Source organism: Hibiscus syriacus, unplaced genomic scaffold (assembly GCF_006381635.1).
Source record: "Hibiscus syriacus cultivar Baekdansim isolate YM2019G1 unplaced genomic scaffold, ASM638163v2 tig00110332_pilon, whole genome shotgun sequence".
NCBI lineage: Eukaryota > Viridiplantae > Streptophyta > Magnoliopsida > Malvales > Malvaceae > Hibiscus > Hibiscus syriacus.
Window position 1 is genome coordinate 1,647,618 of NW_024062688.1, and position 16,067 is coordinate 1,663,684.

The 16,067-nt window shown below is 33.2% G+C and overlaps 1 protein-coding gene across 1 annotated transcript; it reads left to right on the forward strand.

Annotated features, from left to right (window-relative positions):
* The first annotated feature begins 309 nt into the window (after positions 1-309).
* On the forward strand, positions 310-3,371 carry LOC120119170 (bidirectional sugar transporter SWEET17-like). The gene is made up of 6 exons (XM_039139045.1): positions 310-424; positions 499-535; positions 608-818; positions 891-1,052; positions 2,185-2,304; positions 3,021-3,371. Exons 1-6 carry the CDS (start codon positions 310-312, stop codon positions 3,144-3,146), a joined length of 771 nt encoding a protein of 256 aa, XP_038994976.1. The 3' UTR covers positions 3,147-3,371.
* Positions 3,372-16,067: the final 12,696 nt, after the last annotated feature.

The window sequence follows — 16,067 nt, forward strand, 5'->3', positions numbered from 1 at the left end:
CCCCTCTAAGATAAAACCATATATTTGTTATTAAACACAAATATCATATAATATTGACAATCATTAGGATTACCAAATAAATTAATTGATATACGACTTTATAATTCTCGAAATAGTATAAATACTTGTACAAGTGGTCGTAGTTGTAGTGACGAAAAGATTTCGTAGAATGTTTAAAATACGATGCCACCACACAATGAACAACACCTTCCCTCTCCCTTTCAGATATCTTGAATTACTAAAAGTTCTTTATATTGAACATGAACGAAATTATTCCATTTCTTTTATAAAAAGAAAAATAGCTTTTAAATGTCAAGTACACCTACTTCCCTTTCAAAGCTCCCTCCTCTTTCATCATCATTCCCAAACACTGAATCTTATATCCCTAAAATGGAAGGGTTGAGTTTCTTCGTAGGTGTTATAGGTAAACTTCAACAAAACATCAAATCCCTTTCGTCTTCCTATACATATAGTTTTAACATGTTGCTGTTCTTGCAGGCAATGTTATCTCAGTTCTGGTTTTTCTTTCTCCAGTGTAAGATTCAAAAAATCTAACAAATATAATGCTTCTTTGGTTTCATTTAATTAGTGTTTCTTGTTTTTGAAGAGGGACTTTTTGGAGGATAGTAAAGCATGGATCAACAGAGGATTTCTCGAGTCTTCCATACGTTTGCACATTGTTGAATTCAAGCTTATGGACTTACTATGGAATCACTAAGCCTGGAGCTTATCTTGTTGCCACTGTTAATGGCTTTGGCATCCTGGCTGAAGCTATCTACGTTGTTTTGTTCCTCATATATGCACCAAGAAAGATGAGGGTACATATATTGTGCAGAATAAATTGCAAATGATCAGATGAATGAAAGGTTTTATTATGAATGAATTTGCAGGTGAAGACTGGGATTTTGGTAGGGATATTAGATGTGGGAATTCTTTCAGCAGCTGTTTTGGTGACTCGTTTAGCATTGGAAGGAGAGTCTCGAATCGATGCAATAGGGTTCATGTGCGCCGCCCTTAACATCATCATGTATGGCTCCCCTTTAGCTGCCATGGTAACACCTTTCATTTCTTCTTTAATCTTTCCATTTTCTCTCTCATCCCGTTCCTTATTTCTCATCTTTGAATCTATCCGTATAACAAAATAAATAAATAAATAAAATATGGCATCGCAAATATTAATTATTTCTTTGTTTCGTTCTCTTTTAGCCAAGAAATTCAAGCTGTAGGGTTAGACTTTAAACAATCTTATACACCGGTTTTTTAGAAAATTAAATGATTGCATCCTTTTATAATAAAGAAATAGCAGTACAACATTAAATGATTTGATGAATCAGTGGGTGAAACGCTGCCTGCATTTGCTCCTCATGTTTTAGGGTCATGGGGACCATTTGCAATAATACTGTTAGTTTCTGTACTTTGTGGGTGAATTTTCTCAAGAATATGAAAAGAACGAAATATTTTTGATTAAAAAATTTAATGATTGGAAAAACATATGAATTTTTTAAAAATAAATTTAGTTTTAACTTTTAATTAAAAAAGGTCAAAGATCTAACCATGCTTATGGTTTCATTTTTATTATATTTTAAAGATTAGATATTTAAAAAATATTTATAAAACATCAAATAAATTATAATATATTTAAAATGTTGTTTATAAATTTATAAAAAAAATGTTACTTTATAAAATAAATAATCATATACATTATTATATCATTTAAATATATGTATATTGTTTAATTTTTATTATATAAAACAATGTTTTACGGGGAAATGGCATATTTTACCAAAAAAAATAAACAAAGGAAAAGATAACCCTCATAGAGATAGGATAAGGGATTTAGTAATGTCCCCGACCCCCTCAAAAGTTTTATAAATTGCATTTTAGCTCTCACATTGAATAAGATAGGGTAAGACCTTAGGTTCAAATAGTTACATATGTAGAGAGTGATATCTTCCATTGACGTCTTGAATTCGAGTAGTTACATCTATGGTGGAATGTTTTTTCCTTTTGAAGTCTTAAATTCGAGTAGTTGCGTATGCAAAGAGTATTACTTTATTGAATGATTATTATTTTTATGAATTTTATTTATAATCATATAAAATTTATGTTCATATGAGTTTTTCAATCCATATTATAAAATGTGACAAAATCTAATATATATCAACCACTATACAATTGTTTCAGAAAACAGTGGTCACAAGCAAGAGTGTAGAGTACATGCCATTTTTCCTGTCGTTTTTTCTGTTTTTGAATGGAGGAGTTTGGGCTTTCTATGCATTCCTGGAGCAAGATATTTTCCTGGGGGTAATTTATCTCTTCCTTTTCTGTTTAATTAATCAAGAAAAACATTATTAATTTCAATTTGAGAATTCAAATTTGAAAATTCCGATTTAATTTTTTTCAAAGGAAAATGATGTAAATAATAAAAAAATGCAAATATAACATTTATGATTATTTTAAATTTTGGGTAAAATACACAAATGGTCCCCCAACTATAGGGTGTTGCATTTTTTAGTCCCTATGATATTAAAAGTTACAAAATGTATTATATGTTCCAAACTCATCATTTTTCATTAAAAAAAGATGACATTTTGAGTTGGACGTTAACATATTGATTAGTATATGATAAAATCCGATATCAGAATCTCAAACGACTATCATATTCCAGTCATCATGTTAATGTTCAGCTCATATTATCGTCAATTTTACAGAAAACGATGAGTGTGGGACATATGAATAGTCGTGTGACTATTTTGTAACTTGTAATAGTCAAATGACTTAACAAAGCAACACCCTATAGTTGGAGTACCGTTTTATAACTTTTCATAGTCGGGGGATTCAATAAAGCAGTGTCCTATAGTAAAAGGACCATTTTTGTACTTTACCCTTAAATTTTATCCCAACTCATAGTCATTTTTTAAACACCATTATCCTCAAATTTATTTTTATTCAGGTAAAGAGCATAGAATGTCTAAAATGAATTTAGTTTTTATTTACTTTGGGTGTTTGATTGAGTATAGGTACCAAATGGAATAGGTTTTCTGCTTGGAACAGCACAACTAATTCTTTATGCCATTTATAACAAGGCAAGGCCATCAAATAACAGCATCTCACAAGGATTATTGGAACAAGGCTTCCCAAAGTAGCCCCAAAGAAAAGAGGGAAAAACTCAACACGTCCCTTAAATTTTCCGGTCACTCGATTTATGGTTTGGGATTTTATTTTATCATTCGTCCGATCACCGATTACATTATTATTGCAAATGAAAAATCTTCCTACACATGTATTGGATTGTTTTTATTTTTCTTTTAATAAGAGAAAAGTTGATATTATGATGGAAGATCGATTACAATGCATTTTTTTATTTTCTATCAAAGGTTTTCTTTATAGAATTACAATAATAAGAAAATATTATATTTTATATTTAAAAATTAACAATTGAGAATAATTATAAATCTCTAACATAAATAATAAAAGTAACATATACCAATAAAAATAACAACTTGAATAAAAAAACAAAAGGCCAACCAAAATGTTCAATTCTCCAAACGTACAGTGACCAAATTATCTCTTTTAATAATAAAATGACTGAAATACATTTTTTTAGTATGATAGATAAGTTTCTAATAGACTTTAACCAAACGAATTAACAAGGTAACATATATATAAATATAAGGGTAAAGTATATAAATAGACCCCGACTATAAGACTTTGTTTTATTGAGTCTCTCGATTATTAAAAGTTATAAAATAGTTCTTTGACGATTAAAAGTTACAAAATAATCTACCGAGAATAGGGCATTTCTTTATTGAGTCAACGACTATTAAAAATTATAAAATAGTTACCCGACTATTCATATGTTCTAAAATCATCATTTTCCTTTAAAAAAAACTGACGACAATCTGAGTTGTACATTAACCTGATGACTATAACATGATAAATATGATCATGGAATCTCAAACGAATATCATATCACAGTCAACATGTTAACATATGAATAGGTGAGTGATCATTTTGTAACTTTTAATAGTTGGAGAACTCAACAAAGTAATGTCATATAATCATAGGGCTATTTTATAATTTTGAATAATCAAAAGACTCAACAAAACACTGTCCTATAGTGGAGAGATCATTTGTATACTTTACCCTATATATAACTGAAATCCAAAGTGAAAATAGGTAAAACTCGTAGAACTCGAAAAGTTTGCGGGTCAAATCCAATAATATTTCATTGGGCTTAGGCAAAGTAGGCCTATGAAACGTCATCTACATTGAGTAGTGTCGGTTCAAAGCTAAAAATTAGTTATGTTTAAGTAACAATACTTCCATTAAATATCTATAATATTTTTCAATAAAAATGGACAATTTGATGGTAAAGTCGTTGCTCGCCTGTCCATGCAAATAAAGAAACAATTTCAATATAGTTTTTTAAAGGAAAAGAAAATGGGGTTTGCATTTAATACCAAGGACGTGCATTAAATTTGTGCCCTAAAAGTATGAAATGTGCCCTAAAAGCATGAATGGTCCCCCCCTCTTTTCTCTTCTTATATATAAAAAACTAAATTAGTTGTTCTCCTTGTATTGACAATACGCATCCTATAAATATATTTGTCGAACTCAAGACGTCAAAAGAAAAATAACACCTTTCTTTAACAATTTAAAACCCAAATTATTCTTTTATGGTCAGATTGAACGCAATTATAGCAAAAAAAAGAGGTAAACTACTTGTGTGTAGCTCTTTACCATCCTTAATTTTAATATAAACATTTTATAGAGAACACACAATGAATTAAAAATGGTAAAATTAGAATCAAATATTAGAAGGAATTAAATTAATCTATATATAAAAAATTGAATAATATTTAAATTAAAATAAATTTAAAATGTTATTATATTAAAAAATTTGGGCATAGTGTATTCTCCATCCCTTATTGGCTTCATCCCCGCCTGTATTGAAATCGGCCAAAATACATATGGCGTGTGTCGTAACCGGTTTTCGTCCGGGCACGAAATATTAATTTTTTGGCGGGGAAATTGATGTGATTAAATGGTTTTGAAAATAATTTGAGAGTCGCCATCGGCCTTTTGGGTCAGGTAGGTCGAATACCTAAAAATTATTTTTTAAAAGAGTTTTAAGAAAACATCAATTAAAAAATGAACTGATCTGCGTTTATAACCAAAAATTCGTTCTTTTTAATAATAAAAAGGGATTCGTGGTCGGTTACGTTTAAGGAAGTATTAGCACCCCTACAACGCCCAAAATTGGTACTTTTTAATTATAAATTGTCTCTATTATTAAAATTTAAAAATTTAAAAATATATATTTAATTTATAATCCTATTATTTCAAAATTATATAAAAAATATTTATTTATTTAAAAATATCCGAAAAGAACTTCTAGGTGCCTTAAGACAACTCTTTTCTTTGATATTGATAAATATTAATTTAAATAATATTGTTTACTTTTTAATTTTAAAATATCAGAATAGGACATCCAGTTGTATTAAGACTGTCCTTTTTCTTCGATATTAAAAATAAATATTTTTAAAAAAAATACTATTTATTATATATTTATAAAAATATTTAATAAAATATTTAATAATAAAAATACAAATACTACTAAAACAATATATTTAAAAACAATAAAATAAATGAAGACATATAAAATAAATAACTAAATTATAATTAAAATAAAACTAAATCTGATTCCTAATTAATTGAAATTATAGGGATTAAATATTTTATCTTCTAATTTAATAATTTAATGACCAAAATAAAATTATCTAAAATTCGAATTTTATAATAAATTAAATTAAAAATATAAACTAAGGATTAAAATATTATTTATTAAAATTAAGGGATTAAATTTGTCATTTATCCTAAATATATTATTTTAATAAAAAGGACTAAAATGAACAAAATTAAAATTCAAAGACTGAATTAAAATTATTATAAATTCAGTTTAGTGACCAAAATATAAAATTTACAAGTTGGGAGGACTACGGACGGGATTTAACTATTTTGTAATTACGCGCATAGTCCTTCCCGAAACGACGTCGTTCGGGAAGGACTATAAGAGTCCAAAACCGGCTGGCCCGAAGGGCCAACCTTCATTTTCCATTTTCTTCTCTCTCTCTTCACTGAGAGAGTTTTAAACTCTCTGCCTTCTCTCTAGCTTCCCTCATCAGAGGGAAGCTGGTTACCGGTCGGCCACCGTGGGCCGCCGTGAATATCACCGCCGGCCACCGCATCCGGTGGCCGGAAAAAAATATTTTTATACGAATAGATAGATCGGACCGTCCTAAGGACGGTCCCGGTGTTCTCTTCCTTTAAAAGGCTCCTAATCGGAGCAAATCTTATAAAAATACCTTCGATGTTTCGAAGGTTCTGACGAGATCCGGTGGTCGACGCTTCCTCGGTAAGTCTCTTCTTCCTTTTTCTCTCTTTTTTTTCTTCTGGTTCTTTGCTGCTGAGATCGTTGGTATTAGTTTGTTTTTTTTTTCTTTTCTCTGTCTTTTTCTTCTCCGTTCTCTGTTTCTAGTTTTTGTCCTCTCTTTTTTTTCTTCGCAGATGGGGTGGTGGCTTTTATAGCCACCACCGGTGTTCGTCTCAGACCGGTCCGAAGAGGGGGCCTCGGTGAGTCACCGGACTACCAGTGGTGACTCACCCCGTAGCCTTGCATGGACGGCTGGTATATGATCTTCTGGAGTCTTCGGTTGGGACGTGGCAGCGGCGGAGGCGGCGAGGGTTGTCGGCAGCCGCGTGGAAGCTGGAGCGGCGCCGCGTGGCCCTAAGGTATCAAACCCTAGGGTTTCCTTCTGGCACCATCTGGACCGTTGGATCTTATCAGATCCAACGGTTGTGAGCTGAGGCGGCTGATCAAATTAGGGTTAGGAAACCCTAACTGGAAACCCAAATATTTAGGGTTTCTGGTTGGATTTGGACCGGTTCTGGTTGGTTTGTAACTGGGCCGGTCCAATTGTAATTGGGCCTGTAATTATTATTTTTTTAATATATTTAATAATAATAATAATAATGATAATAATAATAATAATAATAATAATAATAATAATAATAATAATATTAATAATAATAAGGATAATAATAATATTAATAATAATAATATGGATAAAAAAAATTTAGTATCTTCAGCTGCCCCTCTTTGCTCATTCTTGTGTTAACAAGAATAGGGCAAAGATGAAAAGATAATAAAATTTTTTATCCATTTGACTTTACTTTGATCATTATGGAGATATTGAATAAATTCTTCTTTTTCTCCAAATAAGTTCTTCTTATTATGAACTTTCTGCTGGGGATGATGATGACCTCCTTTTTGTGATAGAGTCATTCAAAAGGTTGAATAAGCTCTTGATGAGTTCTTCTCATTATGAACTTTTTCTTCCTTCTTCAGATGAGTTCTTCTCATTATGAACTTTACCTGGAAAAGATGATCCACCAAATGATGGATTCAGGTAAAAGGTTGAACAAATTCTTCTCATTATGAATTTCTTCTTCCTTCTTCAGATGAGTTCTTCTCATTATGAACCTTCTCTGGAAAAGCTGTTCCATCAAATGATGGATTCAGGTAAAAGGTTGAACAAATTCTTCTCATTATGAATTTCTTCTTCCTTCTTCAGATGAGTTCTTCTCATTATGAACCTTCTCTGGAAAATGTTGATCCATCAAATGATGAATTTAAACAAAAAGTTGAACAAGTTCTTCTCATTATGAACTTCTTCTTCCTTCTTCAGATGAGTTCTTCTCATTATGAACCTTCTCTGGCAATGTTGATCCATCAAATGATGAATTCAAGCAAAAGGTTGAACAAATTCTTCTCATTATGAACTTCTTCTTCCTTCTTCAGATGAGTTCTTCTCATTATGAACTTTACCTGGAAAAGATGATCCACCAAATGATGGATTCAGGTAAAAGGTTGAACAAATTCTTCTCATTATGAATTTCTTCTTCCTTCTTCAGATGAGTTCTTCTCATTATGAACCTTCTCTGGAAAAGCTGTTCCATCAAATGATGGATTCAGGTAAAAGGTTGAACAAATTCTTCTCATTATGAATTTCTTCTTCCTTCTTCAGATGAGTTCTTCTCATTATGAACCTTCTCTGGAAAATGTTGATCCATCAAATGATGAATTTAAACAAAAAGTTGAACAAGTTCTTCTCATTATGAACTTCTTCTTCCTTCTTCAGATGAGTTCTTCTCATTATGAACCTTCTCTGGCAATGTTGATCCATCAAATGATGAATTCAAGCAAAAGGTTGAACAAATTCTTCTCATTATGAACTTCTTCTTCCTTCTTCAGATGAGTTCTTCTCATTATGAACTTTCTCTGGAAAAGATGATCCACCAAATGATGGATTCAGGTAAAAGGTTGAACAAATTCTTCTCATTATGAATTTCTTCTTCCTTCTTCAGATGAGTTCTTCTCATTATGAACCTTCTCTGGAAAAGCTGTTCCATCAAATGATGGATTCAAATTTTTGCTAAAATCTTTGAAATTCCTGTTAAAAATTCAACATAGATGAAAATGAATGAAAATGCACCTATTTTTGTAAACACTTAAAATATGATGCATGAATGTTGAGTTATTTGATTTCAGATTGGTGAATTGAGTATTTCTTCAATTGTAAAAACCCAATAGATTTTTCTTCTTCAAATGAAAGAAATCTATCATCTTTGACAAATGTAGATATAATGTCACAAAAATCTCTTGAGAATAAAATTCAATAGTATAGGCTCTTGAAAAGCTTGTATTCAGGCAACATGTTGATTCTGATAACAACTCATCTGATTATGAAGTAACCTTTCAAGATGATTTCACAGATATCGATAGTTCTTCTAATACCGAGAAATCTTGAATTCTGATTCTGATGAGGAGAATAAACTGTTATACTTGACAAAAATGGGATTCTCAAAGGCTGAAGCTTCAATAGCCAGGTAGAGATGTGTGGTCCAAATTCATTAATTGCAGAATTGGCAAATTTTATATGCTGCTCAAATGACTAAGGCTGCTGATGCACTTCTTCAGATCAAATAACTCAAAGAACACTTCCAGAAGATGCTATCGAGTATCCTTATTTTTACTATGAGCAAATTCATCTTCCAAATTCAATGATTGTTCTGTCCAACCAGATCAGATAACTCAAAGAACACTTCCAGAAGATGCGATTGGCAAATTCATCTTCCAAATTCAATGCTTGGTTCTATATAATCAGATCAAATAACTCAAAGAACACTTCCAGAAGATGCTATTGGCAAATTCATCTTCTAAATTCAATGATTGTTCTGCTAAACCAGGTCAGATAACTCAAAGAACACTTCCAGAAGATGCGATTGGCAAATTCATCTTCCATTTAATGTTTGGTCTGGGATATCACAGTACTTATTCGATATAAAGCCAGAATTTGGAGATTCGAAGCATTTCCATGCTGCTACACTAAAAAAGGCTATATTCATAATCTGCCAACAGAGTTTCTCTTATTCTGCTTCTTTCATGTGCTGATGCTTTTCCATTGACAAAGAAATGATGGCCTTCTTGGAATCCAAGAATAAAGTTAAACTGTTTATAAACATGAACATGAAGTGCCAAATTGACAGAAAGGATCTGTAAGGTTCTTGAAGCTTATGACAATGAGCCACCTTAGAGTGTCCAGAAGTATGTTCTTAATGAATGCTGAAAATGGAATCTAGTATGGGTTGGAAGGAATAAAGTTGCTCCACTTGAACCTGATGAGGTGGAAATGCTTCTAGTTTTCTTTAAAAACCATACACAAGGATCTATATAGAGACATATTTCCCAGTGATATCAATGTCTTGTTTCTTTTTGCTGGAATCAGTACTGCAAAGATCATCTTCTACTGTTTTAGTATATCTTTGAAAACAGATGTGCAAGAACTGAATGGTGATCGGTTGGAGCAATTGATGAGTAGATTTGGCGGATTCGACCTTGCTGTCGGTAGCACCACTTGTAATAATCTTGATGTTCATGGCTTTAAGCTAGTGATGATTTGCCTACTTTGTATTCCATGTATTTAAAAGTATTAACATAAAGTGATATTCAGAAATCTTTAAATTATTTCAAAATTATGTTAATTCAATAGAAAAGAATAAATTGAATTTCCAAAAATAAATTGAATCTCAAATAAATTGAACTTGAAATAGATATAATTGTATTCAAAGTTATGACAAGCATAAGAATAAAAATTCAAATGTCTCAACAAATTATAAGCATAAGTATTTCTAAATTAATCAAGTTGACACAATTTAGAGATGATGTAAGCTTTTGTCTGGAAGATCTCAAACGTTGTTGAAATGCTTGTAGATGTGAAGTTTCTCCCAAACTGTCAAAATCTTAAGAGGGTTCAATTGCCAGATGCCTAATATCAACCTGCATTTGAGCCGCCTTTTCAGGTTTTCAACTCAAATCCTTCATTTGGTTACAAGATGCCCTTTGCGGGTTTTCACCTTGACCCCCTTTCTTTTTCTTCTCTTTTTTTTCATTTTCTATTTTTTTTCTTTTCTTTCTTTTCTTTTTCTTTTCTTTTTTCTTCAAGCATAATATTTCTTGACAGAATCCGAGTTTATTGGATTTCTCAGAATTTTTCCATCCATTTCTGCCAAGATCAACGCTCCTCCGGAAAAGGCCTTTTTCACAACGTATGGTCCTTCCCAATTAGGCATCCATTTCCCACGGAAATCTTTATGTATAGGCAAGATCTTTTTTAATACTAGATCACCCTTTTGGAATTCTCTTGGATGTACTTTTTTGTCATGAGACTTCATCATCCGTTTCTGATACATCTGTCCATGGCAAATAGCTTTCAATCTTTTCTCCTCAATAAGGTTCAATTGATCAACTCTAGCTTGGATCCATTCAGATTCATCCAATTTTGTTTCTCTCAATATTCGGAGCGATGGAATCTCAACTTCAATTGGTAAGACTGCTTCCATCCCGTAGACTAAAGAAAAAGGCGTTGCCCCAGTAGATGTTCGAACAGTAGTTCGGTATGCATATAGAGCAAAAGGTAACTTCTCGTGCCAATCTTTGTAAGTTTCAGTAGTCTTTGTAATGATTCTCTTGATGTTCTTATTTGCTGCTTCAACTGCTCCATTCATCTTTGGACGATATGCCACTGAATTTGCATGTTTGATCTTGAACTGTGCACAAAGTTCGGTCATCATTTTGTTGTTCAGGTTCAGAGCATTATCTGTAATGATCCTTTCTGGTAGGCCATATCGGCAAACTATCTCTTTCTTTATGAATTTGCAGACTGTGGACCTCTTAATATTGGTGTATGAAGCAGCTTCAACCCATTTGGTAAAATAATCAATTGCCACAAGGATGAAGCAATGTCCATTCGATGCTTTTGGTGTGATTGCCCCAATGACATCTATTCCCCACATAGAAAATGGCCAGGGTGCTGTCATTACATGTAAAGGTGATGGGGGTACATGAATCTTGTCTGCATATATCTGGCATTTATGACATTTCCTTGCGTAATCAATGCAATCTGTGTACATAGTAGCCCAATAGTATCCATATCTCATTATTTTTCTGGCCATGGAAAGACCATTTGCATGTGTTCCACATATTCCACTGTGTACTTCTTTAATAACATTTCGAGCTTCACTGGTATTTAAACATCTCAATAGCATTTGGTCACTATTTCTTCTATACATAATCTCTCCATCAAGAAAATATCCAGCAGCCATTCTTCTCAAAGTTCTTTTATCAATTTCCGATGCATTTGGTGGATAACTTTGATTTTTGATATATTGCAGGATATCATGATACCATGGTTTACCATCTACCTCTTCTTCCACATTATAACAATGTGCAGGAATTTCATATACTTGCATTTTGATTGGCATCATATCAACTTTCTTAGTTGCTTGAAACATAGCAGCTAATGTAGCCAAAGCATCTGCCATTTGATTTTCTTCTCGAGGGAGATAATTGAAGGTAACTTTCTCAAATTCTTTCACTAATTCGAATATAAAATTTCGATATTCTAACAATTTGGGATCTTTCGTTTCCCATTCTCCTCGCAATTGATACACCACTAAAGATGAATCTCCATATATCTTGAGAAATTTGATTTTTCTTTCTATAGCTGCTTTCAATCCCATGACACAAGCTTCATATTCCGCCATGTTATTGGTGCAAAAGAACTCCATTCTACTTGTAAAGGGATAATAAACATTTTCTGGAGAAATCAACACTGCCCCGATTCCTCGTCCCAAAGCATTAGATGCTCCATCAAAATAAAGCTTCCAAGTTGCAAATTCATCATTTGTTCTGACTTCTTCATTCATGGATATGCACAACAAATCTTCATCGGGAAAATTGAAGTTCAAAGGCTGATAATCATTTGATACACGACTGGCCAGGAAATCAGCTATGACACTTCCTTTTATCGCTTTTTGGTTGACATATACAATATCAAACTCAGATAATAACATCTGCCATCTAGCCATTCTGCCTGTCAAAGCTGGTGATTCCATTAAGAATTTCAAAGGATCAAGTTTTGATATCAACCAAGTAGTATGGTATAACATATATTGTCTGAGTCTTCGAGTAGTCCACACCAAGGCACAACATAATTTTTGTATTGGTGGATATCGAATTTCACAATCAGTAAATTTCTTGCTCAGATAATAAATAGCTTTTTCTTTTCTTCCAGATTTATCATGCTGTCCTAGTACACATCCCATCGAATTTTTGAAGACCGTTAAGTAGAGAATTAACGGTCTATCAGGCATTGGTGATACTAAAATGGGGGCATTGGATAAATATTTCTTAATAATATCCAAAGTTTCTTGACATTCTTCATTCCAGACTTCAGGATTGTTCTTTCGAAGTAATTTGAACACTGGATCACATTTGTCAGTCAATTGAGAAATGAACCGAGATATATAATTTAATCTTCCCAAAAAGCCTCGAACTTCTTTTTTTGTGTTGGGTGGTGGAAGATCTTGAATTGCTTTTATTTTATCTGGATCAATCTCAATTCCTTTTTTGCTGACTACAAATCCCAAAAGTTTCCCAGAAGTTACCCCAAAAGTGCATTTAGCAGGGTTAAGCTTTAATTGATACTTCCTCAATCTCTGGAAAAGCTTCCTCAGATTTTGAATATGTTCTTCTTCCGTTCTGGATTTGGCAATCATGTCATCTACATATACTTCAATCTCTTTGTGCATCATGTCATGAAACAAAGTTACCATGGCTCTTTGATATGTTGCCCCTGCATTTTTTAATCCAAATGGCATCACTTTATAACAGAATGTGCCCCACATGGTTATAAATGTCGTCTTTTCCATGTCTTCAGGATTCATTTTTATCTGATTATATCCTGAAAAGCCATCCATAAATGAAAACCATGCGTGCCCTGCAGTATTGTCCACCAATGTGTCTATGTGGGGTAATGGAAAGCTATCTTTCGGACTAGCTTTGTTGAGATCTCTGTAATCCACACACATTCGAACTTTCCCATTCTTCTTTGGTACGGGAACAATGTTGGCTACCCATTCTGGGTATTTAGATGCCTGTAGGAAACCTGCATTGATCTGCTTCATCACTTCTTCTTTGATTTGTAACAACATTTCTGGCCTCATTCTTCTGAGCTTTTGTTGGATTGGTTTATATTCTGGATTGATTGGAAGCTTGTGTATCACTATATCTGTGCTCAAACCAGGCATATCTTGATAAGACCATGCAAAGATATCTTTGAACTCTTGAAGGAGATTTATCAATTCTTGCTTTATCTGGATTGTCAGAATAGTACCAATTTTCACCTCTTTTCTTTCTTCATCTGTTCCCAAATTCACAGTCTCAACCTTTTCTTTGTGGGGTAGAATTTGTTTGTCTTCTTTTTCTACCAATCTTAATAGTTCAGTAGGAACATTACATTCCAGTTCATCCTCACACCCATTGATTTCTTCCAGACATATGGGCTGCTCTAAATTTATCACTGGATTAAATTTAGGAATAAACATGCTATTAACATGGTGACACCTGCAAATTTAAGTCGGACATATTTCCGAAAGAATATAGTAAATTTATGAAATAAATAAATGTAAAAATGTAAGAAAATGTAAAGAATGATTGCCATATGAAAATTTTAAAGAAAATTCCTTATATTTAACATAATTTCCTTTACAAGATAACAAAAAAGTTTTCATATTTTTGAGCTAAACATAAAGATTAGTTCTGAATATTACTCTGCATTAATATTAAAAACTATAGGAAGATCTTCAGCGGTCCAATTGGTGAGTGTTTCTCCAGGAAAACATGGGCGAATCCTATCCCAGTACTTGCCAGTCTTGTTGTCGTTCATGATCATGTTGACAAATAATCCATTCATAGCTTCTTCAACTATGTCTTGATCTTTCGTCAACTTTTCTCCTTTAAAGGCTTCAACAAGCTGCTGTTCCACATTAATTGTTCCCCCTGATCTGAATATGGTCTTCAACTGTGGGAAGGACATGTGTTTCCAAAGGATTTCTTCCCCTTTCAATTTTGCCTTTCTGTCTTCACATCTTCTTTTCATCTCTTTATTCTTTTGCTGAGGATTGGGCTTAAACCCCAGCCCAAAATGGTCTTTTTTCATCTTTATACTGATAGGAACTGAAATCCCTTGAAGATTCTTTCCTAGACCTTTCCCAGCTTTAGCTCCGATGCCTAAAGTTTGTTGTACCGTCATTTTGGTGCAATCAGACAATCTGGGATATGGAATTTTGCTTCCTTCTGCAATAAAAGTTGCATTTACAAATTCAAGAGCTCGAAAAGAGCATTCAAGAGCCTTATCATTGGTGTCGATATATGGAACATCGCTTGTTACAGACGCAATGATTTCTTCTTCAGCATTGACACATATTAGTTGTCCATCAACAACAAATTTCAATTTCTGATGTAATGAAGAAGGAACGGCTCCTGCTGAGTGAATCCATGGCCTCCCTAAGAGACAATTATATGTGGGGTGGATGTCCATCACCACAAAATCAATATTGTACACGACTGGGCCAATTAACAACGGTATTTCCATTTTCCCAAGCACTTCTTTTTGAGTACCATCAAATGCTCATACCACATTCTGATAACTCTTCATGTGTGATTGATCCAGAGGCATTCTTTGAAGTGTAACTAGAGGCATCAAGTTGAGAGAAGATCCATTGTCAATCAATACTCCTGGCAACACATGACCATGACAGTGTGTCGTGATGTTCAAAGCTCTTACTGACCCCATTCCGCCTTCCGGTATTTCATCATCTGTGAACGTTATGTAATTGTCAGCGGCTATATGTCCCACAATCCTGTCAAGTTTATTGAGGGATATATCTTCGGGGATAAATGTTTGATTGAGGATTTTCATCAAAGCATTCCTATGCGCTTCTGAATTCATCAAAAGATCAAGAATAGAAATTCTCGCCTGTTGTTTGTGTAGTTGTTCAACCACACTATATTCACTATGTTTCAAGAATTTCAAAAATTCTTGAGCTTGTTTTTCTGTCACAGGTTCATTGAATGCTGGAAGGGATTCATCCTCAAATACCTTCTGAGGTATTGCCATGGCTTTTCCTTTTGCTTTCACTTGTTCTGAAGCATTGGATGTTTCGGGAGAGTAACATCTCCCACTTCTCGTAAAGAAACCGACTTCGCTCACTGCTTCGGACGTTGATGTTGTACTCAGACTTTGCATTTTCTCTTCTGTTTTATCTAGAGAAACAGATCCTCCTACCATTGAAACGTTGGTAGTATAATTCCAAGGTACCCTGCGGGTATCTTTGTATGGAAATGGTAGAGGAGTGGTAATAACTACTTTTGGCCTTATTGGTGCCGGAATCACCGTGGATGATTTCACATTAATGATCACAGGATCATTTATTCTTTGATTTGGTTTAGAATCCTCTGATGAGCAAACATCATCTTCTTTTTTCCCGGGTTCTTCTTCAAAGAATTCTATTTCTCTGTTGTTCATCAATTTTTGCACCAAGTTTCTAAACTCAGGACATAGTTGAATTTTATGCCCTTTCTCCTGATGATATTCACAATA

What these genes read in the sequence shown, in the direction of transcription:
- LOC120119170 (XM_039139045.1), top strand. Translation starts at nt 310, where the DNA reads ATGTCAAGTACACCTACTTCCCTTTCAAAGCTCCCTCCTCTTTCATCA. An exon ending in TTTCTTCGTAGGTGTTATAG is followed by an intron (nt 425 to 498) that starts GTAAACTTCAAC and finishes CTGTTCTTGCAG; the next exon opens with GCAATGTTATCTCAGTTCTG. An exon ending in CTGGTTTTTCTTTCTCCAGT is followed by an intron (nt 536 to 607) that starts GTAAGATTCAAA and finishes TTGTTTTTGAAG; the next exon opens with AGGGACTTTTTGGAGGATAG.